Consider the following 17,908-nt stretch of genomic DNA (forward strand, 5'->3'; position numbering starts at 1 on the left):
TGACTTGGAGTGTGTGTACTTGAAAGGAACTTGTGTTGTGGAAACAGTTTTAAACTGTCCCCCTGGTGAACATCTTGAATTGTTCCATCACACCCGAGCCCTGCTCAGTTTCCCCTGAATGGACTTATTTCTCCCTCAAACTAGGGTTTTTCTTTACCTTCTTGAATTGGTCCTCCGGTGAACTTAATAAGATGAAACTGCCGTGTCCTCAGCATTTACACTTTGGCCAACTATTCCTGCAAATGATCCCTTCCTCCTTAGAAGGAAATTATTGTTTTCTTAACACTTAAAAAAAAAATGACGTATCAATTCCTTTGCACACTGGTAGTAATGAGAACAATTCTCTTTTGGGTCCATACCGTGTGCCAGGCACCGTAATATCTCATTTAAGCCTCCTCACAGCTCTATGAAGTTGGCGGTATGGAGGATAGTGGGGTCATAATTATCCCCATTTCCGGCAAACTGAGGCTTACAGGGATGAAGTCTCTGGCTCTGGGTCACATGGCTAATAAGCAAAGCCAGGACCCAGCCCAGGCTGGCCTGACTTGGAGCCCGTGGTTCCAAGTAGCACACCACGCTGCTGTGTTTATTCCGCTAGCCCCCGTCCTGTCCCCCCCAAAACTCGCGTTTTTCAGAACCTGCTTATTCTGATGATTTCAGAAGTTTATCTCACTTTATGGAATGTTCACCAGTGGTATCATTCTTGTGACATCTCAAACATTTGAAGCAAATGTTTGTAAAAAGACATTATCAAACACAAATTTCTTTTTTAAATGTGGCTGTACCTATTATATAGAAACCACATTTAAGGACCTGTGTAAATTCTCCTTGAAGGGAACTGGTTGTCTTTTTGATGGATTTCAATAAGGGAAGCTCTTTCAGTTTCCTTTTCAGGAACTTTTTTTTTTTTTTCTAAAGAAGGTGTGTCTACCACATACTAAGAAGGGGGGTGAATTTTGAGGTTGGTGCCAGTGGGCTAGAGGTGGCCTTTCAAAAGGTGTTCTGTATTCCAGGGTCACCTCATCCCACATCCAACCACTGGAAGTCCCAGCATCCTTTTCATGGAAGACTTACTAGTAACATGGTCTGCAAACACTGTGAGCACCGGGTAAATACAATACCAATACTTGATATTTTCTGGCAAGGTTTTATTTAAGTTAAGATTCATGAAGGATCCAGAGCATGAGGACTGATATTGGTGTCTGGCTTTTGTGATTTTTCTGGGGTCTGTAGGCTTGGTGGACCGACTGCCCACCCTTGGTCAGTGCTGACATATCAGTTGATTCTCAGATGGCATCTTCTGTACCAAGAGCAGCAGACCCATTGTGATTGGCAGGGTTTTGAGTCCTAAGGTTGGGTCTATACCCATGGTGAACACAACAGATTCTAGGGCTGGTTTTTTGGTGTGTGTGTGTGTGTGTGTGTGTGTGTGTGTTTTGCTTTTGAGATTTTAAATTTTTATTATGCAGAATTTTGAGCATGATGCAAAAATAGAGAATTGTACAACTGTCACCTCAGTCAATTTTAGAATATTTTTCATCACCCACCCCTCGCTCCCGCACACACAAAAAAACCACCCCTGTACCCATTAGCAGTCATTTCTCATTTCTCCCCACACTCTGTCAGCCCTAGGAAACCACTAATCTACTTTCTATCTCTATATAATTTGTCTATTCTGGATGTTTCATATAAATGGAATCATATAATATATGGTGCTTTGAGACTAGCTTCTTTCACTCAGCATAATGTTTTCAGGGTTCTTCCACATGTTGTAGCATGTATCAGTACTTCATTCCTGTTTATTACCAAATAATATTCCATTGTATGGATAGACCACATTTTGTTTATCCATTCATCAGCTGATGGACATTTGGGTTGTTTTCACTTTTGCCTCATTTCAAATCTTAAGAAACAAATATTTGGTGTTTCATAATTAAGTATGATGTTTTCTTTGAGTTTTCATATTCTCCTTTTATCACACTGAGAAAGTTCTTTTCTATTCCTAGTTTGCTGAGAGTTTTTATCATGACTAATAATTGGATTTTGTCTTGCTTTTTCTACATATATTGAGATGATCTTTTTTTTTTCTTTTATTCTGTTAATATGGTGAATTACAGTGATTGATTTTTCTAATGTTAAACTACCTTTGTGTTTCTGGGATAAATTTCATTTTATTGTGATGTCATTCTTTTTATATATTACTAGATTTGATTTGCTAACATTTTCTGAAGGCTATTCGTGTTTTATGTTTATGATTTTCTTGTAATGTCTTTCTCAGGTTTTATTATAAGGGTTATGCTAGCCTCATAAAATAAGCTGGGAAGTATTCCTGCCTCTATTTCCTCAAGGTCTTTGGGTAATATTGGTATTGCTTTTTCCTTAAGTGTTTGCTGGAATTTGTTTCTTTTTCTTTCTTTAGTTCTATTTTTGCTGAATTTCTTTTGAGACTTTGCTATTAGGCACATACACATGAATTAATTATGATGAGTTGACTCTTATTGTCGTGATGAAATGTCCCTCTTTATCTCTAGTAAGACTCCTTGTCTGGAAGTCTATTTTGTCTGTTTCTATGGTATGTCTCTTTCTGTGCTCTTATATTTGACCTATCTTTTGTCTTTGTATTTAAAGTGTGGCTTTTGTAGACAGCATATAATCGGGTCTTGCCTTTTTATCCAGCTTCCTATCTGCCTTTTAATCGGTGTGTTTAGTCCATTTACATTTAACGTAGGTATTTATAGGGTGGATTTAGGTCTGCTGTTTTACCGTTTGTTTTCTACTTGTCTCACATAGTTTTTGTTTCTCTGTTCCTCCATTCCTCCCTTCTTTTGGGTTAATTGAATACTTTTTAGTATTCCATTGTAATTCCTCTGTTAGCTTTGTAGCTACACTTTTTTTACATTTGTGTGTGTGTGATTACATCATGCAGTGTTAACTTATCACAGTTTATTTAGAGTTAATATCATATTCCTTTGTGTAAAATGTAGGAACATTATGAAAGTATAGTTCTCTTACCCCATCTTTTGTGCTTTGTCGTATATATTCTTTACATCTACATACATTATAAACCCCACAACACTGTCATAAAAATTTTTGCTCTAAACAGTTATATGTGTTTAAAAGAAATTAAAAGAAAAAAATTTCACATTTACCATTTTCAGTATTTCTCAGTGCTTTCTGTAGATCCAGGTCCATTTGATGTTTTTTTCCCTTCAGTCTAAAAATATTCCTTTAACATTTCTTGCAGGTCTGTTGACAAATTCACTTAGATTTCATTTATATAAAAATGTTCTTGTTTTGCCCTTCTTCTTTTTGAAGACTGGTTTGGCTGCGTATAGAATTTTGGGTTGACAGTGTTGCTGTTGTTTTGGTTTGGTTACATTTATGTACATTTATGCTTTTCACCAACTTTGAACATTTTTTTGGCCATTATTTTTTTCAAAAAAATGTATGCCCCATTCTCGACTTGTTAGTCCATTTGATATTGTCCCTCAGGGTCACTCAGGGTCACTCAGGCTTGGTTCTTTTTTCTTCAGTCTTTCTCCTCCGTGTCCTTCAATTTAGATAATTGCTATTGACCTATCTTCAAATTTACTGACTGTCTTTTCCATCTTCAATCTCTGTTTGCTTGCCCAGTGAATTTTTCATTTTAGTTATTGTTCCTTTTAATTATATATTTCTTTTGGTTCTCGTATAATTTCCACTTCTCTGCTGAGATTCTCTATTTGTCCTCCACTAGATCTAAATAACTCTCTCTTCCTTTTTGTCCTTGAGCATATTTTTTTTTTAATTTATTTACTTATTTATTTATTTTTGGCTGCGTTGGGTCTTCGTTGCTGTGCATGGGCTTTCTCTAGCTACAGCGAGTGGGGACTGCTCTTCATTGCGGTGTGCAGGCTTCTCATTACGGTGGCTTCTCTTGTTGCAGAGCACGGGCTCTAGGCACGGGCTTCAGTAGTTGTGGCACGTGGGCTCAGTAGCTCCGTGGCATGTGGGATCTTCCCGGACCAGGGCTCGAACCTGTGTCCCCTGCATTGGCATGCGGATTCTTAACCACTGCGCCACCAGGGAAGTCCCCTTGAGCATATTTATAATACTTCTTTAGGGTCCTTGTGCTAATTTCACCATCCAGGTCATCACCTCCTCTTCCCTACACACCATGGGTCACACTTTCTTCTTTCTTTGTTCTGTATGTCTAGTAATTTTTTAATATTGACACTGTAGTAGAGACTCTGGATTCTGGTATGTCTCTCTGAGAAATAATGAATTCTGTTCTAGCAGGCGGTTGCCTTGGCTGAGCTCAAACTCCAAACCCCATCTCTCCCAACAATGGGCGGCAGAATCTCTGCTCAGTTTTCTCAGCCTCCAGCCGCAGCTTCTTGCTGAGTCCCTGGAGTCTCTTCCGTGTCTGTGTGCTTTAGGGATCAGCCATGGAATCAGGCAGGGTTTATACACAGATTTTAGGGCTTATCCTCTCTTGGCTCCTCTCTTTCTGGGATTTCCTCCAGCCTCTGTACCAGCCCTGAACTCTGTCTTCTGATACCTTAATCCTGTAAGACTGCTGCTTTTTCCCACCCAACACTGAACTGCATGGATTAGGGGGAACCCTCAGGCAAAGAAGCCACACAATACAAATCTCACCCATGGAGGTCCTGTTTCTCCAAGAATTGACTTCTTCTCCATTTCTTCCTGCTTTTGGTAGCCCTCCAGTTGTTCAAATTGTTTTGTTTTGGTCCAGATTTTACAACTGTTATGTCAAGGAGAGTTAGTCTAGCCAACCTACTGTGCCATCATCGAAAGCAGGAACTCTTTATTTATTTATTTATTTATTTATTTATTTATTTATGGCTGTGTTGGGTCCTCATTGCTGCATGCAGGCTTTCTCTAGTTGTGGCTAGTGGGGCTACTCTTCGTTGCGGTGTGCGGGCTTCTCATTGCGGTGGCTTCTCTTGTTGTGGAGCACGGGCTCTAGAGCGCAGGCTTAGTAGATGTGGTGCATGGGCTTAGTCACTCCATGGCATGTGTGATCTTCCCGGACCACGGCTCGAACCTGTGTCCCCTGCATTGGCAGGCAGATTCTTAACCACTGCGCCACCAGGGAAGTCCGAAAGCAGGAACTCTTAACCCTGTTTTATCATTTGTTGTTTTGGGGCTTTTTTTGCAGCTAATAATATAACATGCACATCTTTCCATATAATCATGTATAGTTCTACTACACTATTTTTAATATAGTATTCCATTCTATAATATATGGACATGATATAATTTATTTAATCATTTCCTAGAATTTTCACCAATTCACATTTTGCTGTCATAAATGATGCTGTGATAACCACATCCTTGTAGTTATGTTATCCATGGTTATTTCCTTAGGATAAATATCCCAAAATTGCTGGGTCAGGTATGCTATTGTATAGTTTTTCCAAGATATCCTTTAGTATTATGTTCTTATGTTTACAAGGTTGTTCTTAGTAGAATTTGCTTCTAGGTAAGTACATTATGTTTGACTATGTTACTGTTGGGCATGTAAATATTAAACTGTTTTATAGGCATGTATCTTCCCATCTATAAAGCTTTGAATTGAACCTAAGTCCTTTCTGGATTTTCTGCAATATGTGTTTCAGAGTCCCGTTCGATTTGATACCTTCGATAGCCTTTCACTAAGTATTCCAGCTGCCACATGGGTATGTACTGATCTGTGGTTTACTTGGGGTCTGTTTTGGAGACATTTGAATCTGAAAGGGCTCTGAGACATTTCATGTAGCTCAGCTACTACACATGACTCAGACACATGGTTGGTTGAACCCGTCTTAGTTTTAATCTGTGGTACCATGGCCTGTCTTGGGGGGAGAAGGTGGGCATATTCTCTCTTGCTGCAGAAATTTTGGCTTTTTTGAACACACACACACACATTAATCTCAAATTCAAAGCTATCTACAAGAACATGGAAGCCCATAATTTTCTGCAGTGTTATGTCCTGATACCCTTGAATCCGTCCATAAGAGCAAATCCAGGATGCTCTGGGCTCCCCATTTGTTCAGGAAACACCCAGTTGTGTCTGTGAAGCTTCACTGCCTGCCCAAGCAGAATAAAGCTCTGGGCTTCACACTGTGAACAGTTTCAGTCTAGCTCTCCTGGAATTGTAATCATGAACGTTCTTCTTGTGCTGTAGGGTCATCCACTGACCCTGGACCACTGCCTTCACCACTTCATCTCGTCGGAATCCGTGCGGGATGTCGTATGTGACAACTGTACGAAGGTATGACTTTAACCCCAAGTGCCATTTCCCAAGCCGGCTCACGTGTCCTGATACAGCGCTTCCCACACCGTCGGCCCTGAGCTCTGCCGACTACCCCCAGCGGCTCTCTGCAGCCACAGCCACGTCCATCTAAGGTGCTGAGGAAATTGGCAGCCCACGGACCAAATCTTTCTCCCAGATGAGTTTGGTTTCATCCACAAAATATTTAAAGAAAAAAATTTGAATGCCATGCTTTGAGGTGAGACAGGCCCGCTCCAATTCACTGCAGTTGCCTCCGTACCCTCCTGTTTCACATCTGCTTCAGCTGAGCGACCTGCCCGACTCCCCCGAGCAATTAAACATCACCCTCTGAATTAAGAGGAACTGTGGGGGCCAGAAATTTTGAAGACACAGAACGAAACAGATGACATGCTAGTGTCAGTTTCAGTGCGGCCTCTTTACTTCTTTTGCCTCCACGGTCACCATTAGTTAATGACTAAAAGAGTGAAGACAACTCACAGATAATTGGGCAGCTGAGTTCCTTCAGCAGGTGGACGTCAAGTGCCCAGTGAATGCACTTGTAACGCCAGCCTGACCCGCAGCTCTCCCTAGGGGTCCTGTTTCAAGAATTTCTGCAGAGGGACTTCCCTGGTGGTCCAGTGGTTAGGACTCCACGCTTTCATTGCCGAGGGCGTGGGTTTGATCCCTGGTCGGGGAATTAAGATCCTGCAAGCTGCGCAACGCTGCCAAAAAAAAAAAAAACCAAAAAAAAAAGAATTTCTGCAGAGGGATGTTTCCTTTATTTCAGATTGAAGCCAAAGGGACGCTGAATGGGGAGAAGGTGGAACACCAGAGGACCACGTTTGTCAAACAGTTAAAACTAGGGAAGGTGAGCCCATGCCGCATGCCTGGCCGGCTCTGCTCCCGAGGGCCCCCCGGGTCCCGCTTCCGACCCGCGGCTCTTTCCGTCTCTCCCACCCACAGCTCCCCCAGTGTCTGTGCATCCACCTCCAGCGGCTGAGCTGGTCCAGCCACGGCACACCCCTGAAGCGGCACGAGCACGTGCAGTTCAACGAGTTCCTGATGATGGACATCTACAAGTATCAACTCCTCGGACACAAACCCGGTCACCGCAGCCCCGAGCTGCACGAGAAGGCAGGGCCTGCGTTGGAGCTGCAGGATGGGCCGGCAGCCCCCAAGCCAGGTGCCTGCCCGAGGGGCCAACGCAGCTGGAATTTGCGGCACAGAGAGGGATCTGCTGGGTTCCTTGTGCCACAGGGCCAGGCTTGCCCGACAGCTGCTTAAATTCTTGAGAACAGCAGGATTGGGGGTGGGAGAGGGAAGGTTTTGTCAAAGAGGTTTAAATGATATAGTCATGAGATGTCTAGTTTTTAAAAACTCTCTGACAAATGAAAAACTATAGGCAGGAAAGCAAAAGGTTGCTTTCTGGTCTTCTGACTAAACAATAATTGGCTCACCTCATTCCAGTGAATTTCTTCTCTTTTCTTCCCCCGAGTACAGTCACCTCGTTTAGACAGGAACTGTGGGGAGGCAGTGTCCTGGCTGAAGATCCCCGAACATCTTATTTGGGTTGATCCTTCTTTACTGAATTGCTTGTTGTCTGATCCCATTGCCATCCTCCCTTGAAGCTAATTATTGAATCAGGTCCCAGTGAAGCCAGGTAGCTATTATCACTCTGTCTCACTGAAGAGAAAACCGAGGCTCCCAGAGGCTGATTGGTCCAGGGGCAAACAGCAGACGGGGGGTCTGGTACTGGAATGAAGTGTCGGGACAGTTTTGTAAAGGTGTTGTATGTAATATGTTCAGTTCTTTGTAAATGAGGAAAACTCACTGACTTTCAAGGCTCCAAGCCTGAACTCGCCACCCATGTGCCAGGACTGTCTTCCCTGCACCCCACCTTTCCCCACTTAACACCCCTTACTACCATAATTCTTTCTTACATCCATTTGTGTGGCCTGGCAGGACATCATTCACAGGGAGACCGAGCTTTGTCCTTTCTCAGCAGACCAATAGTTTAACATGGGGAGCAGCTGGGGTGGGAAGAGGGCCCAGTTTTAAATCAAGGACCTCTTTGCCCTGGCTTCCTCTTCTCCCTGGCAGGGGTGCAGGTCTTTAGCAAACAGGGCTGGGAATCTCAAAGTTTCACAAAGCTGTCAAAGTGAGCAGGAGGCTAGGAGCTGGGTACACTGTTTCCTATTTGGGATTAAAACAGGCAGAGACAAAAAGGAAGTTTTATGAATCAGCACAGTACAAAATCAAGTATCTGTTTTTCTTTTGTAGCCTTATTGGGGAGTTAAATTTCAAGCTAATCCAAACCATATTTTGTTTACCCAAAGCTGCTGCTCACTTTCGTTGCCTTCGGCCTTTTTCTCTTGCAGTTCGGAATCCCCCGGGGGGCACCAAAACACAGATTTTCATGAATGGCGCCTGCTCCCCGTCTTTCTTGCCCACGCTGCCAACCCCGATGCCCTTCCCCCTCCCAGCTGTTCCTGACTACAGGTGAGCCACTTTTTAGACGCATATGCCTCATTCACTGATGGCTTTAAAGATAAGAATTATAATAAAGTCCATAAAATGTAAATGTTATGTGTGTGTATACATGTACATATGTATGAAAGTATGTACATAGAATATAAAGAAAGAAATTTAAAAAATTTTTGGGACACCACCTAAAGATAGATCGCCAGTTAAATCTTTTTTTTTTTTTAATAAATTTACTTATTTTATTTATTTATTTTAGGCTGCATTGGGTCTTCATTGCTGGGCGCGGGCTTTCTCTAGTTGCAGAGAGTGGGGGCTACTCTTCGTTGCGGTACACGGGCTTCTCATTGCGGTGGCTTCTCTTGTTGCAGAGCACGGGCTCTAGGTGCGGGCTTCAGTAGTTGTGGCTCACAGGCTCAGTAGTTGTGGCTCACGGGATCTAGAGCACAGGCTCAGTAGTTGTGGCGCATGGGATTAGTTGCTCCGCGGCATGTGGGATCTTCCCGGACCAGGGCTCGAACCCGTGTCCCCTGCATTGGCAGGCGGATTCTTAACCACTGTGCCACCAGGGAAGCCCTCACCAGTTAAATCTTTGTCTTCCACTCTGTAAAGTTATGTGTGTGTGTATGTGTATGTGTGTGTGTGTGTGTGCATATACTACACAACATACATATACTCACAGAATGGACAGTTTACCAGGCCAGACCTGTATTTACAGGTCTCTATTTCAGTGGTTGCATAGTCTTCAGTTGTCTAGCTGTACCATTGTGTCAGTCCCCTATTGTTGAACATCTGGGGTTTTTTACTCTTCGCTTTTGCCTCTAAAGCTTCCGCGTTGTACTTGTAACCCACTGGCGTTTGTTCCTACCGTTCAGCGCCTCTGCGTACCTCTTCCAGCTGGTGGCAGTTGTCGTCCACCACGGAGACATGCACTCGGGACACTTTGTGACCTACCGACGGTCCCCGCCTTCGGCCAAGAACCCTCTCTCCACCAGCAACCAGTGGCTGTGGATTTCTGACGACACCGTCCGCAAGGCCAGCCTGCAGGAGGTGCTGTCCTCCAGCGCCTACCTGCTGTTTTACGAGCGTGTTCTTTCCAAGATGCAGCACCAGAGTCAGGAGCGCAAGTCTGAAGAATGACTCTGCCCCGGCCCCGAAGCTAGAGCTGATGGCTCCGTCCAAGCTGTGTGTGTGTGTGTGTGTGCGCGTGTGTACGTGCTGTGGTGTGTACCTGCAAGCAGCCCCACTAGAGTCCTGCAGCCTTCTGGCGTGTTCTAAGAGCAGGCTCCACACAGGAGCTGGTGGCCCCGATTCAAACGAGGTCAGGCTCCCCGCACAGCTCTGCCCGTGCGCACCAGGGCGGCGGTGTCGGGCTAGGAAAACAGTCATTGTGTCTAGAGCGTGTCTTGTCACTCACCTGATCCAGGTAATTAAAAGAAACCAGACTCCAGAAGCCACCTTTTTTAGATTCTGATACATTAGGTGTTCTCAGAGGGGAGTTAACTTTGTCTGATCCTCCAACGTGTCAGCATAGATCTTTTATTTTTAATAAGCAGTCCCATAAAAATGGTTGAATTAGTGAAATTATTAAAGGCAACAACTTCGAAGAAAAAGTGCCTTTCACTCTCAATTGCTTTCGTAGCATGTCCCTTATGGAAAATACACCTCATCTGGGAATCATATAAACAATTTTTGAAAAGCTCTGTACCTTCCAAAGTTACCGAATGGAGAGCAACAGAACAGTTAAAAGACGCCTGATGCACACCCGCCTTCCCTTTTTATATGGCTTTTTCTAACCTTTCGATTCTTTATATGTAGTAAAAGCTCATCTGCCAAATCTGCCCCTCGGGGAAATTCTTTCTCTACTTTGTCAGTTACAAGTGACCAGCTTTCTCTTTGCTGTTATCTTTTGTATCCTGGACTCCGAGGTGTGATTATCGCATATTATAAAACTGTGTGAACAGCCAGAACTCGGTGGCCTGTGTGCCACACCTACGACTCCTCTGCTCTGTAGAAAACCCTTTCTCACACAAGGACCCCAAGGTGGACAGCTATTCTCATCTATTTATTTATTGGCCATAAAGAGCTCCTGAGGTTTACAGGTGGAGCCGGGGGCTGTGTCGGAAAGACAATCCTGGCCTCCATTTGAGAGCTGGATTCTGAAAGAAGGGCACTGACCTTGGGGCTGCTGCCTCTCTGGACCTCAGTTTCCTCATCTGTAAAGTGAAGAGTTAGATTCCATGACCATCCAAGTCCAGCCCTTCCCACAAAAAAGAAGCTTAAAAAAACTTTTTGAACATACAATTATGGCTGATATCTAGTACTGTCATTCTGTTCTAGGTCCATATTCTAAATGTATTCGTTTCCAGTAGCCTCATACAAAAGGTCTCTCTTGGGCATCCTCCCCTCTCTTCAGGTAAGTCTAATGAAGGCAGCCCAGGGCCGAAGGAATTTTGATGACACAGGGGTATCTATGTTTTAGCTAGGCTATTTAAAAACAACAACAACAAATGCAGACTGACTCTTCAGAGGTAAGATTTGTAATCAGACGCGTCCAAAAGGTCACCTGAGGTCGGGCTGAGGACTGTGCTTCCCCCGGTGGGGACCAGCTGGCAGACGCTTCCAGACAAGGCCTTGGCGTCAGCTGAAAGCGCTAGAGGCCCAGGCGATCCCCATTCCCCCAGGCCCAGCATGCATCCCGAGGACTTGGAACTCTCGCTATTGACAGAAAGGACTGTGAAGTTCTCCAGGCCACACACCTCAGGGAGAAAGGAGCCGCACAAAGCTTCTGGTCTGTTCACGGCAGACGTCCCTTCCTGACTCCTTACAGACCCCGGCTTTGACGGTGAAAGGCACATCCCCGTGGTAAGGCACGTCCCCGTGGTACCCGCGTCTGGGGGAAACAAATGCTCAATCACGTGACCTTAACCTTTCTGGCAAAGCTGTAGCTTTGAGCAACTGCTGCTCTGCCGCTGCTTACGCTTTGCAATCTGCCATTAAAGAGAGATGCCGGGCATGAACGGGGCTCATCCTTTTAGCGTTCAGTTGTAAGCAGATCTTTGGTCGGAGGGATTGAGCCACGGTTGTAAATGTGAATGATCTCCGTGCAAAGCCTCTTCCCCTGACTTAAAGGCGACTTTCTCATTTTTTGTAAATCATTAGGTATTAAGTAGCAGCCAAATACTCTTATTTCTAGCTTTAAGTTATTTACAAAGTCGCTGCTTTTTGCAAAAACCTAAGTTAAACTCGTAGTTTATGCCATAATAACTGCTGATTTATGTTTTTGCTAAAGGTACCTTTTGTATCTGCTGTGTATTATAGCAATAAAAGAATCATTTTGTTAGGAAAAGAATCAACTGGTATTCTTTCGTAATCCACCGATTCGATACAAACATCCTGTTTCTGAGTTCAGCATTGTATGTAAGAAGCCCTGCGCTTGGGTTAAACCTTTTCCATGTTCCCTGTTGGTAAAGGAAATGCCAGCTCCCTCTTGGAGTAGAGAAGGAAGGAGCTAACAGAAGTACTAGCTGTTAAAAACGTTTTTACTTTGCAATAGGCAGGATTTTCCGAAATGTCAGGTTGACCCGGGGAGCCAGAATCTTCTTTCGGATGGGGAGACTGTGGTACCAGTGAGTGTTGGTTGGGTGGTTCATCATAAGTAAGCTTCCATGGGCCAGCTGGAGCCTGACCACCCCCAGCCTCCGGGAGGGGTGCTTCCCCCGGGAATCCTTATGCCTGAAGAAGAAGTCTCTGCAAGCCCCAAAGGAGACAGAGGCGATGGGGCTCCCAGGAGCCAGTTCTCTCTCATCATCTCTGTGCTCACCAATGTGGTCATGGCCGTCTTTGTACCTGCAGTGAGAAAACAAGCAGAGTTCACAGAACAGCCCTCTGTGGAAACATGCCCACACCCAGAGCCCTCGTTTGCCTGCAGGGAAACAGTGCCACAAGCACAGGTTTCTGCAGGGGCTGGAGGGCTGTATCTGGTTCACAGATGAGGCAAGCCTTTCAGTTTGTTATCAGCCCTCTTTGATCACACGCTTTAAAACCAATAGGGAGGGGCTTCCCTGGTGGCGCAGTGGTTAAGAATCCGCCTGCCAATGCAGGGGACACGAGTTCGAGCCCTGGTCCGGGAAGATCCCACGTGCCGCGGAGCAACTAAGCCCATGCGCCACAATTACTGAGCCTGCGCTCTAGAGCCCGCGAGCCACAACTACTGAGCCCGCACGACACAACAATTGAAGCCCACACGCCCAGAGCCCGTCCTCCACAACAAGAGAAGCCACTGCAATGAGAAGTCCGCGCACTACAACCAAGAGTAACCCCTGCTCCCCGCAACTAGAGAAAGCCCGCGCGCAGCAACAGACACAACACAGCCAAAAATAAAAACAAATTAAAAAACAAAACAAAACAAAAAAAACCAATAGGGAATTCCCTGGCGGTCCAATGGTTAGGACTCTGTGCTTCCACTGGAGGGGGCCCAGGTTTGATCCCTGGTCAGGAAACTAAGATCCCACAAGCCATGTGGCATGGCCAGGAAAAAACAAACAAACAAAAAAACCTCACCAATAGAGGCCAAACACGAGTCTTAGAGTTCTCCTGCAGGGTTCGTACGTGTAAACCTTCATCGCGTAAGACGGTTTCTTCCTACGCTTAGAAGAAAAGCCGTATTCCTCGCCCAGTCTGGCCCCTGCTGGCCTCTGAGCTCATCCCGTACCCCTCTTCCCCTCGTTCGCTGCCTTCCAGCACCTCCAGCGGGATTTCCACTCGAGACACTCCAGGCTCCCTCTACTCTCCCTCCAGGTGCCTGTGTGGCTCACGCGCTCTCTCGGTTTAGTCACCAGCTCAAACGTCACCCCTCCGTGAACCCTCCTCTAACCATCTTCCCTTAAACCCAGAGTTCTCAACCAGGGTGACTCTGCTCCCCAGGGGGCACTAGGCGATGTCTGGAGACATTCTGGTTGCTCTGACCAAAGGGACCCCTGAAAACAACGCACAATCTAAAAGCTAAGAATTATGTTTCATTCCGTGGACAAAACTGAGGACTTAAGCCCAGGAGGCAGCCTCTCAGCTAGCTCTGTGGGACTGCTCCGAAGAGGTAAGGGAGGAACCGACAAAACACGGTCGTTAGAACATCAAAAGATTACTGATAATCAAAAGAAAACCAGACATCTCGAGCTAATGAATTTAGTGCTTTTCTGTGTATGGGACAGTCTGGGCTCACTGAAATCATTCCTTTGATATGCACCTCAGCTCTCTGGGGCCAGTATCCTGTTCTTTCCCATCCTGAGTCCCCTCAGGGGGCACCACTGGGGGTGGCTGCAGGGGCTGAGGGCTTGGCAATGGCTATGTCTCCATCCTGAGTTCCCTCAGGGCTACAGTGGCTTGATGGCCCAGCATCCTTTGTTGGATGATATGGCAGGCAACATTTTTCATTCACAGGGTGGTGCTGGCATCTGGTGGGTGGAGGCTAGGGATGCTGCTCAACATCCTGCAATGCACAGGTCGGCCCCAGAAAGAGGATTATCTGGCCCAAAGCATCAAGAGTGCTGCTGTTGAGAAACCCAGACTCCTTCCTCCCAGCCGTTCTTAGATCAGCCTGCTTACTTTTCTACGAGACACTTATCAACGTCTGAAGTTATCCTGTTCACCTGTTCATCAGTTTGCGGCCTCTCACTCCCGCCATGGTGAGAGCTCCATAAAGACTAATTGCTTGTGTTCCACTACTACTCCCCTAACTACACTGAAGAATTATTTGTTGTACAAATGAGTAAAGTACGGTGGAATCCTAAACTCTTCTTTTTGGAAGAGACAGGAGATTTATAAAATTCAGTCCACTGTCCTAAAAAGCAAAAGGTAAAAACAGTTAGGGTGTCACCTGTTGACAAGCACGAAGTTGAAGGTCTGTCCAGTCACTACAGAAATGCGATCCCGGATGCGCTCTAGGACAGGGACCCAGGGCTTTGGAGACAGAGTAAGGCCTGAAAAGGTGTAGGTCAGCCCAGCGTCACCGTATGTCGCCTGCTTCCTTGGGACATTGTGCCACTTCCCAAACACCTGGATCCTGGCCAGCGCACCTGTGCAGGGGAAACATGGCAGCGCCTCAGACAATCCACACTCACTCCCTGAGTATTCAGAAAAGGAAGTAAAAACAGGAATAACATCTAATACCCCGACCGGGGACCCCCTCCTCAAAAATCATTGTGGCTCGCCCAAAACGTTCATGTGAGGACAGTGATCCTTGTCCGACACTTGGAGAAACAGAGCCCTAGTCCAAGTTTTTTATAAAAACACCCTAACTTAATTGCTCAGTAGAACCGTAATACAGAGGCTGAAATTGGAGCAAAATGAAGTCACGTGACACGCTAGCACAGTGATTTTGCCAACTGTGGGGACAAAGGGCATGGGCATCGATGGAAGATGGTGCTAATGCAGCTCAGGATGGAGGCTGGGTCTCCCGTGGGCATGTCCACGTCTCCCCGTCCCCGTGCTCTGCCACCTTGCAGCGGTTCTCAGTGTGTGATCCCCGGGTCAGCAGCATCACTAGCACCAGAAACTCTAGACACTAGACTGCGGGGGCAGGGCTGGCAACGCTGTTCTCACAAGCAACAAAGTCCTCCAGGTGATGCTGAGAACCTCGTGCGTAGGAATTACCTGGTAATTTACCATCTCTCCGCTCTCAGCGGACAGGAGATCCCTGTTACTAATTAAGTCTGTATCCCAGCAAGTTGCTTGGCCCAGAGGTGCCCGGAATATGTGTTGAGTCAATTAACAAACTCATCCGTAATTAATGGCTCCTGGGTTCAGATTTCCCTAAACACGGACCACTAGTTTTATTATCCAACAAGCCTTCCACACACACCCCACCGTCCCCTGCTTACCTGTAAAATATTCCACTTCTTTCTCCAACTCTTGGAAAATCTCATCTGCTTCGGCTTTGCCAAACAGGACTGTGTAATCGCAGTCCAGGCCCTCGGCTCCAATGTGCCTCCAGCTGAGGCCTGCCGAGTGGACTCCATTCCCCGGGGCTGCTCTCCTGGGCTTTTTCCCGCTGGTCCCCTCCTCTTTGGCCAACCCTGCTGGGCCTCCTCCGGTCTGCTCTTGCTCCCTCTTTCCCATAAGGCCCCTGACAGCCCCCTTCACCAGGAATCTGTCCATCTAGTCTCCACAAAGCAAACACCTGGTAGCCAGTGGCCAGGCCAAGAGAGAGAGAGATTGCCCAGGCTCTGTCCCAAATGCCAAAATCCACTCTGCAAAGTGGTCTTACAGTGGCATTCCTCCAGGTTTTAAGTTTCCATTTTAAAGTTTAACACCATGTCCTATAAAGGAAGTAAGAGGTTAAAGCTGGAAGGATCCCTCCCACACCTGAGTAGGTATTAGAATCAGCTGCCTAGCTTGCAAAACCCACGTGTGCCTGCCCTCCACCCGCAAACATCCGAATTTTTAAAGAAACACCCACCCCCCAGAATTCGCATGCCAATGGCAAACTTGGAAACTGCAACCCAAACCCTCACTTTACATATGGGCAAACTGACACACTGAGAGGGGGAGAGGTTTGCTCAAAGTCACCAAGAAAAGTATGTCTCTCTCTCCCTTCCACCCTGCAAAGGACAGGCTGGGGGGTGGGAGGTAGATAACTGGCCGGCCTCCCACGCAAGTATTAAAACAGGCAAGTATTGCGATCCTTACATGGGCATGATTCTGAATCTAAATGTAACAACGGTTAAACGTGGTCATACACCAGCACGCCGAATTCTGATAGAAAATAAGAATTGTAACACGTGCGGGGTCTGGGTGGTGCCGAGGGTTCTCTTTAAATTCTCAGCTCCCGCGAAGCTCCGCTTCTCCCAGACACTCTAGAAAGGTCCTACGGGAAAGAGGAAACACTTACCCCCTCCACAGAACTGCTTCCGGGTAGATTTCAGCCGCGAACTGGAGAAAATCCAGGCAAATCTGCAAAACAAAGCGGTGGGCGGCCTCCGGGCGCCACCTGTTGGCCCTCCGGGCGCGTTGCAAGCACCGCTGTATTTCTGGATAACGTTATTTGTTCCGCAGCAGTGCAGGGTCCCCGGAGGTTTGGGAGCTGTTGTTCGGTATCATCTCTCCCTGGGGATTAATTTCGTTTCCTGACAGGGAGTTGGGCCAACCTGCATATTGTCGCAGATAGGAACACGAATTCTGCAATCAGACCCTGTAACTTCCATTTCTGTCTCCTCAACCGTAGCTGTGTGGCTCCTACAGGTCACTTAACCCTTCTGGGCTTGAACTGCCTTCTCTAAACAGTGGGGACTACAAAACCTATGCCATGAGAACACCATGAGGAGTAAATGAGAGGATGTGTGAGAAGGGCCTCTGTGCTTCAAACAAATGTCAGCTTTTATTATCACCAATTTTTATTTACTCTCTCTCGGTCAATGGAAGGAAAAGAGGTTGGGGGCTTTGTTTTGAATCTTCTTAGCATCCAGCTCTGCAAATTTTGACAAAGGTAAACAGTTGTGTGACCACACCACAATGAAGATCTAGAATTCCATCATCACGTAAAATTCCCCCAAGTCTCCTAGTTATCAACTCGCCCCTTACCCCGCCCCTGGCAACCACTGATGTGTTTTCTGTCCCTAGAGTTTTACCTTTTCCAGAATTTCTTGTAAATGAAATGATACAATATATAGGCTTTGTGTCTGGCTTCTTTCACTTCGCCTAAAGCTTTTAAGATGTATCCATATTGTTCGTATCAGTTTACTCCTTTTTATTGCTGAGTAAGCTGCCCTTGTACTCATGCCCTACAATTTGTCCACCCACTTGCCACTTGAGGGGCATTTGGGTTGTTTCCAGTTTGGGGAAAATACAAATATGGTCACTATATCTATTCATGTACAAGCTCTCATGTGAATATAGATTCCAATTTCACTTGGGTAAATACGTAGGAGTGGGATCGCAGGGGCACATGGTAAGAGTATGTGTCACTTTATACAAAGCTGCCAAACTGTTTTTCAAAGTGGCTTTTATTTTCTTATTTTAAAAATAATTTTAAATTATGAGCATCTCTTCTTCTTACACATCAAGCTCCTTGTCCTAGGCGCTGGAACACAGCAGTAACAAGGATCAAGTCCCTGCCCTCACCTAGGTTACATGTTGGAGATGGAGACAGAAATAAACAAGGAGAGAATAAATAAG

At 45.9% G+C, this 17,908-nt stretch overlaps 2 protein-coding genes across 10 annotated transcripts in view; one reads left to right on the forward strand and one right to left on the reverse strand.

The window, feature by feature from the left end:
• USP30 (ubiquitin specific peptidase 30) overlaps positions 1-12,064 on the forward strand; it is a 27,428-nt gene extending 15,364 nt beyond the window's left edge. For 6 of the 8 annotated variants that reach the window (XM_061169589.1, XM_061169590.1, XM_061169591.1 and 3 more), the window contains 7 exons: positions 1,014-1,108; positions 5,622-5,681; positions 6,170-6,256; positions 7,044-7,124; positions 7,220-7,439; positions 8,635-8,755; positions 9,613-12,064. In XM_061169589.1, the coding sequence (XP_061025572.1) occupies positions 1,014-1,108; positions 5,622-5,681; positions 6,170-6,256; positions 7,044-7,124; positions 7,220-7,439; positions 8,635-8,755; positions 9,613-9,877 (929 nt within the window). In that variant the 3' untranslated portion in view covers positions 9,878-12,064. The remainder of the gene's footprint in view (positions 1-1,013; positions 1,109-5,621; positions 5,682-6,169; positions 6,257-7,043; positions 7,125-7,219; positions 7,440-8,634; positions 8,756-9,612) is intronic. The other 2 variants (XM_061169593.1, XM_061169592.1) reach the window with 2 other exon arrangements.
• On the reverse strand, positions 12,000-16,616 carry ALKBH2 (alkB homolog 2, alpha-ketoglutarate dependent dioxygenase). 2 transcript variants are annotated; one of them, XM_061169598.1, is made up of 4 exons: positions 16,424-16,616; positions 15,616-15,892; positions 14,613-14,811; positions 12,000-12,586 (listed from the first exon to the last, which is right to left on the reverse strand). In XM_061169598.1, exons 2-4 carry the CDS (start codon positions 15,890-15,892, stop codon positions 12,280-12,282), a joined length of 783 nt encoding a protein of 260 aa, XP_061025581.1. In that variant the 5' UTR covers positions 16,424-16,616; the 3' UTR covers positions 12,000-12,279. The 2 variants fall into 2 exon arrangements, with proteins under 2 accessions (XP_061025581.1, XP_061025580.1); XM_061169597.1 differs by having other exon boundaries at positions 12,001-12,586; positions 15,616-16,053.
• Positions 16,617-17,908: the final 1,292 nt, after the last annotated feature.

This window comes from Eubalaena glacialis, chromosome 15 (genome assembly GCF_028564815.1).
Source record: "Eubalaena glacialis isolate mEubGla1 chromosome 15, mEubGla1.1.hap2.+ XY, whole genome shotgun sequence".
In the NCBI taxonomy this organism is placed as follows: domain Eukaryota; kingdom Metazoa; phylum Chordata; class Mammalia; order Artiodactyla; family Balaenidae; genus Eubalaena; species Eubalaena glacialis.

Bases quoted from the DNA above. Each gene is read 5' to 3' on its own strand.
- ALKBH2 (XM_061169598.1), bottom strand. From the start codon at position 15,892: ATGGACAGATTCCTGGTGAAGGGGGCTGTCAGGGGCCTTATGGGAAAG. The intron at 14,812-15,615 runs GTAAGCAGGGGA...TCCCCTGCACAG, and splicing joins AGAAGTGGAATATTTTACAG to GTGCGCTGGCCAGGATCCAG. The intron at 12,587-14,612 runs GTGACACCCTAA...TTCTCACTGCAG, and splicing joins AACTTCGTGCTTGTCAACAG to GTACAAAGACGGCCATGACC.